General features: G+C 48.4%; 1 protein-coding gene across 1 annotated transcript in view; it reads left to right on the forward strand.

Annotated features, from left to right (window-relative positions):
• Positions 1-15,742, forward strand: part of PHKA1 (phosphorylase kinase regulatory subunit alpha 1) — an 87,567-nt gene that overhangs the window by 49,442 nt on the left and 22,383 nt on the right. Inside the window, exons 15-20 of the mRNA XM_025205952.1 lie at positions 2,312-2,446; positions 4,193-4,302; positions 4,780-4,924; positions 6,579-6,657; positions 8,232-8,407; positions 12,013-12,189. Of these exons, the coding sequence (XP_025061737.1) occupies positions 2,312-2,446; positions 4,193-4,302; positions 4,780-4,924; positions 6,579-6,657; positions 8,232-8,407; positions 12,013-12,189 (822 nt within the window). The remainder of the gene's footprint in view (positions 1-2,311; positions 2,447-4,192; positions 4,303-4,779; positions 4,925-6,578; positions 6,658-8,231; positions 8,408-12,012; positions 12,190-15,742) is intronic.

Raw genomic sequence — 15,742 nt, forward strand, 5'->3', positions numbered from 1 at the left:
TCCCCTGCCACTTGTCCGCCAGCTCCCGTCGCTGCTGCTGTCACTCATCTGGGAGGGCACCGGGGTGGGGTTGTGAACCTGGATCTGCACAGGGCGGCTGGGGCTGTTCCCAGCAGAGCTGGGGCTGGGTGGGGTGGGCAGCAGTGCCAATGGGAGCGGGGGCTCTGACAGGGCTACAGCAAATTTCAGGGGGGCTGTAACCCCCCCATAGACTCCTCGCAGTGGCGCTGCCCCACCTGGCCCAGGCTTCACTGGACAGGCCCCGGATCTGCATGGGGCAGATTGGAGCTGGCACAGTTCCCAGAAGAGCCTGGGCCGGGCAGGGTGAGGGGTGGCACCGCTGTGAGGGGGCTACAGGGTGGGCTGCAGTCATCCCAAAATTTCTCACAGCCCCCCGCTCCCAGCAGTGCAGCCCTGCTCCCCATCAGGCCCAGGCTCTGCTGGGGACAGCCTTAGCCCCAGCCTGTCCTGCTCTGCACAGATCTGGGGGCACATGCCCCCCTGTGCCCTCCCGGATGAGTGACAGCAGCAGCGGTGGGAGCCAGCAGCCAAGCTGCTGAACTAGCCGCATACAGTGGCGGGTGGCTTTATCCCTGGCCCACCCTCCCCAGCTGGGCAGCGCTTGCCCCTGCCCCAGACCCTGCCTCCCTTCTTCCCTCATGGCGGGGCCTTGATTTGCCCCCCCACACCCCTTCCCTCACCGCCCCTTCTCTTACCACATCAGACTTGCCTGCTGTAGGCAGTGTATTGGATCAGTATCAGCCAATATTCCTCCTTAAATATTGGCTATCGGTATCTGCCTCAAAAACCCCTATCTGTGCACCCTTAATATTAAGTATATACAAAGTTTAATCATGTAAAGCTCTTGGGGTTGTTGTCCGCACAGGACATACAGTGTGAATTAAAAACAAGCAGGAATCTTATTGGGGGATAAGGCACAGCACCACACTTATTAGAACATAAAACATAAACATGCAACATGAAAAGAATAAAGAACAGTAAAGTTATCTGCTTCACTCATTCCTATACATACTCTATTTATTCATTAATTTATTCATTAATACATACAGAAGAAACAAGCACACACACAGATAGTTAGACAGTCCTGCAAAGGCTGAGGTGTTACCAAGTTCTAAAGTTGCTTGGGTCAGTCTGATTGCGGGCTGGACTGACCATGAGGAATGGAGTCAGGTCTTGTTGGACATGCCCAAAACTTCTTCTTGCAGGTGAACAGACCCAAAGCCTTTTCTTTGTGTTCATTCTTTATAGTGATAGCTGTCCATACAAGCCTATGGATTCCGCTGAGTCAGATGCAAGGGTTATCTTCCTTGTCCCGTTGGCAGGCTGGGATTGGTAGGACATGATCTTCTGGCTTTGTGGTCTGCAATCTTCATGGGGGTCGTTGCTTGTAGTCTTCAGCCGTGAGGGTGAAGGCATGATTTAGTGGTATTCCTTAACTGCTGACTTTGTCTCTGCAACCTTTAACTGTTAAACCACAGAAGGCTATTTTCATCTGCTGTGAGAGGACTGTCTTCCTTCACACTATCACATACATACATCATTCATTCTTTCATTACGTCTTTTCAAACATGCCAGACCTACCACAGACCTTACGTAAGCATTTTTCTTATGCTAAATTTAAGTTTTAAAATCATGAGACCAATAGGTCAAATATATTTATGCTAAGCAATAGGAAATTTTAAATTGATGGTTAATTCCATGGTTATTTAATATTTGATACAGAATAATAATGACTGATTTAAAATATGAAAAATTAAGTTGTAACAAGATTCATTATATATATAATAAAGCAATTATAGCACTTGTAGCTACTGCAATACAACTGCACTCCAAGCTTTGGGTCCACCAGGACAGATGGTATGTAGAAATGTAAGTGCTCCCTTTAAATCACAACCTGCCAGTGCTGGTCCAGGCCTCCCTGCCAGATAGGCCTCACTCTGAGCTCCATGCTCCACCTATATTGGTGTCTACACCCTGACCTGCTTTCAGGACACTGGGCATTGAGGGTTTTTAACTGTTTCTACAGGTGTGAAGGTGGCATTCAGGCTGCCTCCCTGGTGACGAAGTGGCCAGCTTGTCTTCCAAGGTGGCTGGCATCATTGTGGGGGGAAGAGGAGGGGAGGGGCAGGGAGGAGGTGGTGATCTTAACAAGGCAGAACCCGAAAAGTCCTCTTCAAGCAACCACTCCATGTCCCTGGGCATCAGCCTCAAGAAGCAAGAGCCACTGAGTGGGCAAAATTGCATCAGAGAGACTCCAACTGCTGATTCCACTCTCTTCTCCCTCCCCCAGTATGTATCCTGGCTGAGACGGATGGCATCAAGACCATCCTGAGGAAGCAGGGCATTGATGTGCAGACGGTGACGGATGTCTACCCCATCCGAGTCCAGCCAGCCCGGATTCTCAGCCACATCTATGCCAGGCTGGGTGAGTGGCATCATATATCAATTCATGCTGCACGGAAGCAGCTGGGGTCTGACCCCTCAGGGAAGCAAGAGCAGTGATTGTGGTGTAGCATCCTGGATAGGATAGGGCTGGGTTGGGCAGGGCAGTGTGTGAAGTCCATGACCTCTGAGGCATGCCCAGTCCTCTGTGCAGTGCCTGTTCTTGTCACATGGTAGTTCCTTGCTCTGTTATGCTTACTCTTGTTTTCCCCTTCATTTCTGATTGGGGAATGTAAAAAAATTGCCAGTTAACCCTTTCCTCACTGATTGGGGGTGTGGGTGGGATGATGACCTGTGCAGCAGTCCCCATGCTCTTTCTAACCAGGTTATTTCCTTAGATGAATCATCTAGGGCAGAGCTTTCCAAACTTTTCATGTTGGTGACACACTTTTTAGACATGCATCATTTCGCGACACAGTAATTCAGTTCCGGGGGAGGGGCCAAGGGAAGCAGACGCGAGTAAGGGAGCTCCGCGGTGCCCTTCCACAAAATTTTCTGCATTTCGCGCGACACACCTACACACTGCCGCCGACACACTGTGTCGCGGCACACAGTTTGGAAAGCTCTGATCTAGGGGATTCAGCACAGCCTGGCAAAGAAGCTAAGGTCCCTTGGGGATTCTTCCCAGCTCTGCTACTTCAAAGCATCCTCTTCCCAGCACCACTATTTTCCCCACCTCATTTCCACCCCCCCTGCCTCCTCCCTCCCCCTGCAAATCCCCCCTTTCAAGAAACACCATAGTCTCCATCCTGTTGACTCAGCAGCTTGGCTCTGTCCAGGGTGAAGAACATGGGTTGAACCTGCTCCTAAAGCTAGTTCTGATGAATTCAGACATGACATTTCCAAAGTTCTGGTCCCTATGCTGGTTGCAGCCTGGGTGCTGTGATGCTGGACTGCTGAACAAGACCCTCCAGCAGGCTGTGAGTAAAGTGCCCAACTGGTTTTTATGGGCCTATGAAACAAACAGGTGATCAGTCAATAGAAAGTTTCACCTGGAGCTCCAGAGTTCATGCTATCCAGACAAGAATTGGATATTTGAAGTGAGGGCCCTTTTAATCACCTAGTAAAGATGCTGTTGAATATCACTGGGGCTTACACTGCTTATGCTCCCTGCAATCAGATGAATGGTGGCAAAGGGAGTTGAATCCATGCTGCTAGTCCATTGTTTTCTGGATATCACTGCCCCGTCCCTGCCCTCTTCACCATGCCAGAGGGGACCGCTGATGGACTTGAGCTGCAAAAATGCCTTATGCAATGTGTTCAGTAAAAAAACTGGATAGCCAACTTGGAAGTGGAATATTTTCCATGTAGGAAATGCAGAGCAGCTGAGGGCATGGTGATTCCACAATAGCCACTGTTAGCTATGGTGGGAGTAGCTGTGAGTAGGCCAGTGACTCTGCTCTACTTTGTTTCCAGCCTGAGGCAAGTCCTTATGCAACTGAAAGTGCTAGGCCTTCCTGCCTGCCTGGCCTGTCTCCTGAGTGCTCAGAGTGTCATTTGAATTATCCATGACATCCCTCACAGGAGAACACACTTTGCCTTCAGTTCATTATCTGCCACAGCATGAGCTGGCATACGCTAGATCAGATGAACCGTGCTGCCTGAGGTTGGCATAGCACCTCTAGAGTTAGGATTGCCCATCCCAGGCTTGGTTACCTGTTCCCTTTTACACCTCCACATAAATTAGTGTCAGGGAGGCATTAACTTCTTCTCTTCCTGCTCCTCCCAGGCCGAAATAAGCACATGAACCTGAGTGGCCGGCCCTTCCGGCACATGGGAGTCCTGGGGACCTCCAAGCTTTATGACATCAGAAAGAACATCTTTGCCTTCACTCCCCAGGTGGGTGGCTGGGCTTGGCAGGTCCTGATCCTGGATTTGTGGACCATCATATATAATATCTCCAGTTCAGTAAAGCAAACTCCTAAGAGGCAGGGCTGAAGAACCGGGCAACATGTCCTACTGCAGGAGTCTCAAAGGTGGGGCTGTCTCCAAGATGGAATATAGAAAGGATTTCCAGGGTGACCTAATAGCCATGTATTGGCTTCTCCTGGAGCCTAGAATACCGGAAGTGAATCTCCAGTTAAGCTTGGCTTGGCATTTAAACAGCCAGTAGAGTGTGCCACCTATGAAATCCTTTAGAAACCCAGATAGAGTGCAAGGCAGTTGATAGATCATTTAGTTGTGCCATTGTTAAGGCCTTTCTAGGTCTTCCTTTATTAGTGGTTATAGTGCCCACTCCCTCACTGCTCTGGTGTAATGTAGTCTGAGTCCTTCACACCTTAGTCCATGCTGACCTTTCTGGTGTGCTCTCTGCAGTTCATAGATCAGCAGCAGTTCTACTTGGCACTGGACAACAGGATGATTGTGGAGATGCTGCGGACAGACTTGTCTTACTTGTGCAGCCGCTGGAGGATGACTGGACGGCCAACCATCACCTTTCCCATTTCACAGACCATGCTTGGTAAAGACCTTTGGCCTGTATCTCCCTGGGTATCTAGGAAGTCAAAGCAAATGCTGTCTTTTAAGTGGGGGACAAGGGACTACAAGTTTTTAAAGTTGCATCAAAGCCCCAGTTGATCAGTGGGACAGCATCAGAGTAGGGTGGTTATGCCTGGTCCTATGAAGAGCTTAGTCTGTCATGGAAGCCTGGTTCTCTGTAGATGTGACACATGGCTGGACCGTTTCCATAGGCTGATTGGGATTCCCTCTCTTTATCTGTTCACTATAATATTTGTCTCTGTTCTTTGCAGTCCTGCAGTGGGATGCTTTCTGCTTCTAACTGACTGCCCTGCTGGATATAGTTCTCTAATACAGAAGCTGGGAAACTGACTTGGTGAAAAGTTAAAGGAGAATCACTTGGAGAGAGTTGCCAGGCTGAGTCTGGCCTGTCTAGCCCAGTGTCCTGTGTTTGACTGTGGCTAATGCCAGTGGAAGAAATGATAATGGAGAATTCTGGAATAAGCAGACATCATGGCAATTTCTTCCTACCCCATCATGTGACAGCTGGCTTATGCCAGAAGGTTTATGTACTGTCTCCATGTTATCCCATCAGATGGAATAGTGCTCTTTCATGTTGCTGTGGAAGTAGTTTACCTTGTTTCATTTTTTCTTTTTTTAAACACTTCTGAACTCATGGGCCCAATAGTATCTCATGGCAGGGAGTTCCACAGATTAATAGTGTGTGGCCCTGTACTGTGTGAAAAGGCATTACCTTAAATTTGCTGCCTTCAGATTTCACTGGCTGCCTCCAGATTTCACTGGCTGTCCCTTTGCTCCTTGTTGGGAGCAGGGTGAGCACTTCCTTTTCTATCCCATGTATTACTCTTTTGCCTCTTTTTACACTCAGCTGCCCCAAATGAGAACCATTGTTGTTCAGTCACAGTGTGTTAGGCCATTGCCCTCTTGCAGGTTAGATGGTCCTTGCCCTCTTAAAGTGATTAGGAGATCCCTCACAGATCTTTCTTAAAGGTCTCTAATCAGCCTAATTATCCTTTATGCTCACTTAAAAGTGTCTTTAAGGCATGAAGCACTGATCTTGCTCCAGCTCTGTTTCCTTCTCACACAGGCAAGCTGCAAAATTAGTTGTGTATTTTCCCATGACCTCTGTGCATGTAAAACAGTACATAAACATTCCAGCATAAACCAGGGGTAGGAAGAAATTGTTGTGATGTCTGCTTATTCCAAAACTCTCCATTATCATTTCTGTCATTAGCCACAGTCAAACACGGGACACTGGGCTAGGTAGGCCAGACCCAGGCTGGCAACTGTTTCTAAGTGGTTCTTCTCTCCTTTTCACTTGCCTGCTGTGTGCTGGGCAATATCACGCTGCTTGTGCAGCCCCCAGAAGTCCTGACTGGGTGTTCCTTGGCCTTTGATCTTGTTACTACTCAGAGCTTCAGTTAATTGGAAGCCTGAAAGAGAGCGAGGGGGATCTCTTTAAGCCTGGTCTGTACAAAAGAATCAATAGAGTTATGGGGAAGAGGGGCAGGTGACTAGGTCTAGGGTACTCATTGTACTGAGTGCACTGCCAGAGAAGTACTTTAAATGCTGTTCAGCATAATGCCAAATGTTCCTTCTTGACAGACTCTTATTACTAGTGTTTCTCTCTTACTCAGATGAAACTGGCACTGCTGTACACCCAGCAGTCCTGGCAACCTTAAGGAAGCTGCAGGATGGGTATTTTGGTGGGGCAAGGTAAGTAAGATCCATCCTCTCAGGGCACCTACATGCAGTTGAAGTACTCCAAAGCTTGGAGTGCAGTGATGCTGCTGTGGTGTGGTAATGCCAGTTCTGGCTGGAGAAGAGGTGGGTTTGGCTTCATGAGGGGTATGGGCAATTATTGCTGCTGATGCTGGTGGTGGCACTGGCCAATAACCTGTTCCCTTAGTCTTTCTCCTGAGAGACCACCATGGACTTGAAACTACAGGGGGATTGCTGAGGGTCCAAAGAAGGTCTCTATTTTAGCCCTGTTTTGCCCCATGGGTGCAATGGGTGCATGCCCATTGAGTTAAATGGAATTTAAAGTGCTGCCAGTAAGGGACTTTAAGACTCTTTGGTCCCTTTCCCTGTTGATCAAGCCTACATAACTGGGAGCTTTATTTCCTAGTCTCACCTCAGAACACTGTGGGATGACTTAGCCCTCTGTTCCCAGGTTGGATCCCTCCTGCTGACCTGCACAGCAGCATTGTGTTTCTTGGTTCACTGCTCTGATAGGTTTTAAGTAGAGGTTCGAGGATGGCTCCCTCTCCCTGGATGGAGCAGAGGTATTAAAAGCATTGCTGTCTCTTTAGAGTGTTCCAGCTGATGGTGCACTGTCTGAGGAGAGTTCTAGCTCCCAGCAGTCAAACTTTTTCCATGAATCTTAGTCCTGTTCCCTTCTGCTTCATGTGGAATCCTGCCCCACCTCACCCTCCAGTGACTTTGCTCCTTACCCCTGCTTGAATTCCTTATGTGCATTTGCTTCCCTCACTGTTCTACCACTAAGGCTGTAAATATTCATTGCTTTTATCCTGGGATCCTACAGATCTACAAGGCCACTGTCCCTCTTCAAGGCCATCTGAAGTATGTGGGATAAAGTGTACTAAGGCTTTTTCATGGGACGTGACTACATGAGCTTGTAAGGTTATTACAGGTTGTTCCTGGGATGAGCCAGAGAGGCTGTGTGCTCTCGTAGACTCATTAGCAGTAACGCATCTTGGAAGGGTGACGTGTAAATGACTGTGCTGCACCTGTTGTGTACCAAGGTTGAACCCTGGCACAATCAAACCCCCATCAGATGAGATGTCTGTTTACAGCCTAAGAAATTTAGAGAGAACATGTGCAATCCTAGATTGTTTTGCCTGCTGCACCCCCAGGCCTACAGAGAAGGCACCACTGAGTGAAGGCCACCAGTAAAGCTTTGACAGAGTAGATGAAAAAAATGATTGTCCTAAATTACAGGACTAGTGTGGCAGTATTTCCAAAGACTCCCTGAATTTGAAAAACTGACCCCAGATCAGCACCAGACAGCGTGCTGCTGTGTCTGCTGAAAGGACTCAGCATGACCTTATGTGACACTGCAGGGATGTGGTTATCACACTTGTGATTCAGAGCTTTGTGGGGTGGGGGCAGTCTGTACACTGGTCAGATCATTACAGCCCTGTTTGTGTTTCCTGGCCCATGCTAGAGGAGGGCAGAACCATCCTGCCTGCCTCGTAAGTTGAAGGGCAAACTGGTGTCAATTTATTTTTCAACCCCATCTCTTCTGACTTGTGCTCTCTCTCATCCAGGATTCAAACTGGTAAGTTGTCTGAGTTCCTGACAACTTCATGCCGCACGCACCTCAGTTTCATGGACCCCGGGCCGGAGGGTAAGCTCTATTCTGACGATTACAATCTCAGCATTGACAGCTTCAGTGAACTAGAATCCGAGGAATGGCTGCATGGCTTACAATTAGCAGATGATGGTAAGGAGGAAGGGATCAGCAACATTTGTGCCCTGGAATATGCTGTGGTTGAGAATGCCAAACTCATCAATAAAACTGTTAACTCTGGGGCTCTCCAAATATATTTGGATTCCCGCCTTGGTTCTGTTCTCACTTGACCCCCTCTCCCACATTTAACCTCATCTCTGTCTAACATTTACATTGGTTTCAACAGGGCAGAGGGCTGAATAAATCCCTGAGCTGGGTACTGAGTCTTGGCTTTCAAAGAAGTCCTTTCAGGCACACCTCAGTCACAGAAGGGATATGGTGTTGATAGGAAGCAAAAGTTCTATTTTGCTGTAGGCTACTATGTAGGGACTGCAGAGGGTATGAAATGGTTGTTAGGATTTGGTCAGTTACCTGTGTCTAGTTAACTATATTTAATCGTCTGGGAAGAAGTGATGAACCAGAGGCAATCCAAAAAATGGTGAATGTTTTGAGATTGCCAGTTTTAGATATATGCAAAGCCCTTGAACATGTGCTTTTAGCCCTATCCTGACCTAGCCACCTTTAGTGATTGCAGCTGGACATATTGATATACAGCTCTGCTGTGCCTTACGGATGCCTGCAGGGCACACATGGTTTTCCACATCTCCCTCAGGATGAGGAGAGCCTGCCGGTACATCTGGCTGAAGTTACACTTCCTGTCCTGTGAAACAGGCTTTGCTGTTTTGCTGTCTCAATTCTGCTCCTGTTTCCAGAGGCCTCTCATTGCCAGATGGCTATCACAATACTTTTCCTTAACTCTCCTCTATTCTTTCGACTCATCTGTTAATCCGTGTAGCTGCTAATCCATTTAACTGTGCCCATAACTCGCTTGTGGTTGCATCTTTACATTCACTTAACATCAATGGGATCCTTGTGTTTGTTGGCTTAGTTTGGTTTTCACTTGAAGCTTTGTTATCCCCTTGCAAGTGGATGTGCATGTGCATGTTGTTAATCTTTAGTGTCTTTTGTCGAGATGTCTGCATTCTATAGACAGTATGCTTGGGTTCCTGCCAGGATGCAATTGCTATGGGGCTAAATTGTAGCCTCTGCCCTGGACAATTGGTCTCCCAAGCTGGAATCTCTTCCTGCAGTTGAACTGATGAGTCCTGTGGAAGGTGTCTGCATAGCTAGACTGTAACGCAGATATTTTCTGCAGCGTCTCTTCTCCCCAGATATGATGATGATGATGATGATCATCATCATCATCATTAAAGCCCCTCTGCCCTGCACATTTGAGCAGCTGTTCTGTTTACAACTATTGCAAACAGTTCTATCTGTCTGCTTGCCCAAATGCACTCTAGCTCTGCTGTTAAGGGAAGGCCTCATCCAGACCTGAAGAATGGGCAAACACTGCAACCGGCTAGGCAGTTTGCACGGTGAACTGAATGGAGGTGTGTGAGCTTAGTAAGATACGAGAAGAGCTATACTGCCTTCTGTCCTGTGGTATAGGGTAGTTGTATCTAGCTAGCTGGCTTTAAACTAGCTAGCTCTGGTAACAATAGCAGTCTAGCCACAACCAGTTGGAGCTCACTGCAGACCTGAAAACTCATTCATAAATCTACCCTGCATCTTGAATGGGTTTTTCAGCAATACGAGCACTGAGCTCCATGCTCCCAGGGTTAGACTGCTGCTGCCATCTGACCTGGCTAAGGTAAAGCTTGTAGGGTGTGTCCACAATGTGCTGCAGCCACTGCAGTGACCATAGTGTAGATGTCATCTGAGTGTTAGCATGACTGTACCATTCCTGTGTTCACGTACAGTCAGAACAAAGTTGGGTCAAAGGATATTGTTTTCCCAGTGTGGTCCTTGCATGCAAGTCTTGGCCTTTACTTGGAGGTGTTGCATTTACATGGAAATTCCAGCAGTCTTTGGAGACTGCCCCAGAATAGAAATGTTCTCCAGCTGCCACTTGAGATGCATGCTCTGGCTAACTTATAACTCTCCATATTGCATGGCTAGATAATAACCATGTCTGGTACCATGTGGCCTAACAGCCTGATGCTCCCACTCAGCAGAAAGACACATGGTGATGCTGGGACTCAGTGTGTTCACTTGCTGCCATGGAGAACAGAACACCGGTGCATATGTCCCAGTGTTGTAATCTGACTGCAGATTTGTTCCTGTCACAGGTCTGTGAGACCTGTTCTTGAGAGAGCCCTGCTCACACTGTGCTTCCAGGTGTGGAATTGCATAGTTTGCTTCTGTGTTGTTGCGATTTGTTTGGTGTCTGTTCTAGGTGGGTGGAGTAGGGAGCTAGTGAGACAGGAAGGAGGTGGAGGCTGGGATGAGGTGTTCATTCTCTGTGGTGGTTTTGATTCCTTATGAATAACTATTATAGTGTCTGTTACCTTTCAATAAAAAATATTATTTGTGTTGCCATAGTAGCCCCTGTCTCTGTTCAGACCAGAGCCCCACTGTGCTGGGTACTTGCACATACTTTGCAAGTGACAGTCACTGCGAAGAAGAGCTTACAGTGTAGTCTAAGAAAAATGGTTAATAAAGGAGTATAGCAAAGGACAGGGGTGATGGATCCATGCACTTGCTTAGGCTTGCTTTGTATAAAGGCTGAAGGCTTTGAGACAGACAGGCTGGTAGTTCTGGTGAGTGGTGCTGTGCTCTGCAGCGCTGAGCAGCTGTCCTTTTGGAAAAATCTACAAGGGGGAGACTAGAGTCATGATTGGGACCATGCTGAATCCACTGTTACCTTGGTCTGCTGCATGTACTGTTAACTAGTTAGCGGTAAACTGCAGAGAGACGTCAGAGCTGAGCATAATTATAATGCTTAAGAGGTGCTGAGTTGACCCTGTGAGCGTAGCTGCCTTTTCAATGGAGATGGCTTTGACATTAAAAGCAGAGGATACAGAAATTCCACCTGAAGTTGTGTGCAGTGAAAGACTCCATCTGATTTCCCAGATGATATGTAAAGGAGGATATTGGAATCCTGCTGGGAAAGTGCACATGCAATGCTGCTGTCAGCATAACTTTCCCAGTCCAGTTTGACTTGCTCTATTGAGCCAAGCTGATGTTACAGTGTTACAAGTATCTCCTTCCCTCTACCAATCATATACTAGCACAGCCTGGGTTTATTTGTGCAGGTCTGTTCACCTGCTGGAATCTGACAACATGGGCATGGGAAAGAAGTGGGGGAATGACAGTAGTTTAGATGAAGGACTTCAGTTTGGCATCTGGGTGCTGCATTTGATTATCCCCCCCACAACTCCCTGCATTAGAAGAAACCTAGTAGCAGCATCCAAGGGAAAATTGGAGATTGATTCTCTGCAGAGAGCTTTCCTGAAGGCAGAGGTAATGCAGCCTCCAGTGGATGGTGATTTGCATTTCTGAGGATTGGGGTTCTGTGCCCAGATATTGCAGGAAGTGGAGAGGAGAATTCCAGAAATTGGGGTGTCATGAGTAGGTGGGGGCAATGCATGGCTGCTTGCACTGAACATCTCTGTCTAGTGAGTCAGTCAGTTCTGCTGTTTCACGTGGACACCAAGCCTTCTCCCTGTGCAGGGGAGTTCTGCCCCAGAGGAAGGGGCAGCTCCAGGGAAGCCAAGGCACAGGGTGACTAAACCACTCTCTTTTGCCTGCTATTCCAGCTGACATTTGTGATGAAGTGGCTCAGTATTTAGATCAACTCCTGGAGCGCACAGCTCCTAGACTGAACCTCCCTCCCACCGCCCAGAAGGGAGGGCTGCATCGCTTCCGAGCTGCAGTGCGCACTACCCGCGACCTCATGTCCTTGGCATCCAAGGCTAAAGAGCTGCACATACAGAGTGAGTAACATGCAGGCTGTCCTGCAGGGGAGTAACCAGAGTTAGTGCCTGGAGCTTTGGCCCCATTCAGATTCAGACCTGAAGGGAGGCAAGCAGGTGGTCATCATTGCTGTTGGAGGGTTGCCCGTGCCTCATCTGCTGCTTACGTATGGGCTGGCATGAGTGGGAGCCTCTATGTGGGTGCCTAATCTGGAGTAGCAGGGTTTACACTTTGGGTCTGAGGTAGGCTGGGGGGTCATGTGGCATGACGGACAGCTGCAGAACTGGCTCGGGGAACCAGCCCTACTGGATGTTGTTCGTTGTCTTGGGAAGCCAAGCTCTGAGACTAATTTTTTCTTCCAGTTTAACTGTCCCCTCTGCTTGTGGGCTGCCTGTCAGCTGCTCAAGTGTTCTCCCTTGGGTCCGTAGCTACAGGTTCACAGGGCCCATTGTTAGGTCTGGAGACAGGAAACTTTGTGTGGCTTTAAGGATGGGGTGGGGGGTTCACAAGATACTAGAGACAGCACGGAGGGACATGTCAGATGTAAGAGCTCGTGTGGCTTGCGTTACAGGGCAGGAGTCCGTTGCTGACAATTCTGGCTCTGACACCAACTCCCTCGGTGACCTTATTCATAACACATAGCCCTCGTTCTCCCCTTGAGGCAGAGGGAAGCAAATATTCCTCTGCCTCATGGGAGTTTGGCTACTGGCCTGACCTTCTGTAGGAATCTTAATGGAGTATTGTAAGTGCTGATGGACATGTGCTAGGGGCAGGGGAGGAGATGGCAGAGAACTGAGATGAGAAAAAGAGATTGAGTGGGAGGGAAACACTGAGGCAGAGAGAGATTAAGGGTTTGGAGTGAGTGAGGGGAGAAGGTGGCTAGGCTTAGAGTGCCAAATGGGAGGAGTGTGTTTCTAATTTCCCATCCCCCTTTTGGACTTCATGTTCCACCAATGTTAACCCATCACCGTGTGATGCAGACTAGTCCGTCTCATTGCCCCACATGTGGGATGCGAAAGGCTTTTCTCCTTCTTCCCTGGAAGCCAGGCCACTGGCTGCAGCTCCCAGCCTGAAGGAAATCGGCTATGTTTCTGGCATGTGACTAACACAGGATTGGAGCCTTGAGATGCTTCTGCTCTGGAGGGAAATGAGTGCTTGGGAGCAGTCTAGGACTTCCCTTGGCCTGGTGAGAGGCACCTCCAAACACCAGTGTTCCAGCTTGTTGGGAATTAGAGGTGCTGTCAGGGCGTGATATCGAGACCTTGTAGCAACAGACATGCAGGGACTGGGCCTGAATAATGTTGTGGTATTTAAAATACCCAAGACAAGGGCCCAGGCAGGGAAATATCTGGAAAGGGGCATATTCCTTAAATTGGATATCACCCTGACAATTCTTACCTTTTTCCTGGTATTTGGAGCCCATCTTAGTCCTTCGGCTGCATCTCCTTTTGGCCTAGGTGCAGCTGAAGCCTCACTAAGCTTGGAGCTCTGTAGCATGCTGTGCCAGTTCAGCCATATACACATGCAGCATCCTGTGCAGGATCAGAAGACTTGGGCCATGGTGCATGGGGCATTTGCTCTGGCTGCAGCCAGAGCTTAGTGCACATAAGGGGAACTGCTGTCACCTAGTGCAGTTAAGTTGCATTTTAAGTAAGGATACACTGTCCACCAGGAGCTAGCTTTAGCTCTTTCTCTAAATCTGGTGGAGCTACCAGGTTTGTGCCCTTTCCATCTCTTCCCTGTGCTCAAGCTCTTCTACAGCACAGCTCAGATGGGGGTGCTTCTCTTGCCTGTGCCTTGGTGTCTGCAAAGGAGTGCCTCACAGGTTTCTTGCATCCAAAGGTGTTTCTTCAGGTCACTGCCTTAGAAATGAAGTTTGCAAGGGGTCTTTCCCACTCCCATCACATTCTGAAGGGGGCTCTCTCTCTCCAAACTCTTTCAAACTCCCTTAAAACTTTTTAATCTCTCTGCTACTAACAGAAGAAGCTTCTTACCTGGAGCCCCTATCCCCTTCCCCACATTCCATGCCCCAGTTGCTTCCCTCCCACCCATTTATCTGTCATCATCACATCCCTTTGTGTCTGCTGGGGGTGGGGAGGGAAACTCGCACCTGTCTGTCACCGGGAGACTCATGCCTTAAGGCCCTGTCCACCCTATGGTATGGATAGTACTGGTGATAAGTGTGTCACAGTGCAGTTAGGCACACTCCTACAGGGAAAATGCATTTAACACTGCTGTCACTTTCACTGTTGGAAGTGACAGCAGTCCAGTTTGATGTGCTCTGTTGGACCAAATCATACTATAGGCTGACACTCCAGATCCTGTCATATTGCAAATACTCCCTTACCTTGGCCCAACCATACCCTAGCAGAGTCTGAGTTTGTCTGCAGACAGTACCTGTTTTGTGTTGGAATCCTGACTGACTGTCTAGAACAAATGGGTCATGTAAAGACCTTTAAATGACCCAAGAAAATAACAGCCCATGTGCAGCCACTTGGTTCTGGTGAATGAAGGCCACACTTAGTGTAACCGCTAGAGTCTTGACAGTTGTTCCAGTAAAGGAGAACATTTCTAATGAAGATCCAGCTCCCCCTGCTTTAGCCAGAAGCCATCTGCTCAAACCCTTATGAGCTACTTTAGCCACTTCTGTTCTTGCTAGCAAAAATAATGGAATCCAGTTTGTATGCAAGCTTGTTTGCCAGGGTGTGCTTCAGTCTGATGTTTTAGTGATGTGGTCCAGTCCAGTCTAGATGGACAAGGCCAGGCTGTGTTGACAGTGTGATAGAACCTGTTGTGGAAGGTTGGCCCTGTACCTCAAGTGGCAGGTGGCTTATTTGCCTTGGTTTATCCAAGTAGTGTTAGCAGCCAGTGCCCAAACCACTCTGTCATTCCAATGTTGCTAACCTGGAGGAGCGGGTGAGGATTGAAAGCTACTGATCCATGAGTACAGTCTGTGGGCGTTTGCAGCACACTGCCAGATTGCAGCTATAATGGTTTAATTGGGTGAAATCTGCAGTCTGCAGTGGCTGACAACCACAGTTAAGAGCCATGGTTGTGGCAAGGGTTAATTGCTGCGGGGGGTGTGTGTGTGTGTGTGTGTGTGTGTGCGCGCGTACACATCAGGGTGCTGACTCTCTCTACTCTTGAAGGTATGGTTGCCTTACAGCTGCTGGAGATCTTGCACTCTCACCTGCAGGAGAACCACCAAAATGTGTTTCAACAAAGATTAAAAACCTGCAGAGAAAGCTGGCCTGTCCTACTCAGTGTATGCCCTTCCTTTCTTAAGACAGGGAAGTGGGTAGAGCTAATCTACAGCAGGCAGCAGATTAATGCCCCACTCCCTGCCATGACCCTTCCCCCCTCAGAAAGTAGCTAGTCAAAGGTAAGCATTTACCTTGCAGCTTCCTACTTTGTAAAATGAGGGTGAGAAACCATACCAAGGCTGCAGATTACTCTGTCTCAGAGCCAGGTTTAGAGACCACAAATTCCTGGTTCCAAGTCTTCAATAAAGCCTATGAGAGGTGGCACCTCTGTGTTTAATGGCTGGGGGGGGGATTTTTTTTTTTTCTTTTT

Source organism: Alligator sinensis, unplaced genomic scaffold (genome assembly GCF_000455745.1).
Source record: "Alligator sinensis unplaced genomic scaffold, ASM45574v1 scaffold619_1, whole genome shotgun sequence".
Taxonomy (NCBI): domain Eukaryota; kingdom Metazoa; phylum Chordata; order Crocodylia; family Alligatoridae; genus Alligator; species Alligator sinensis.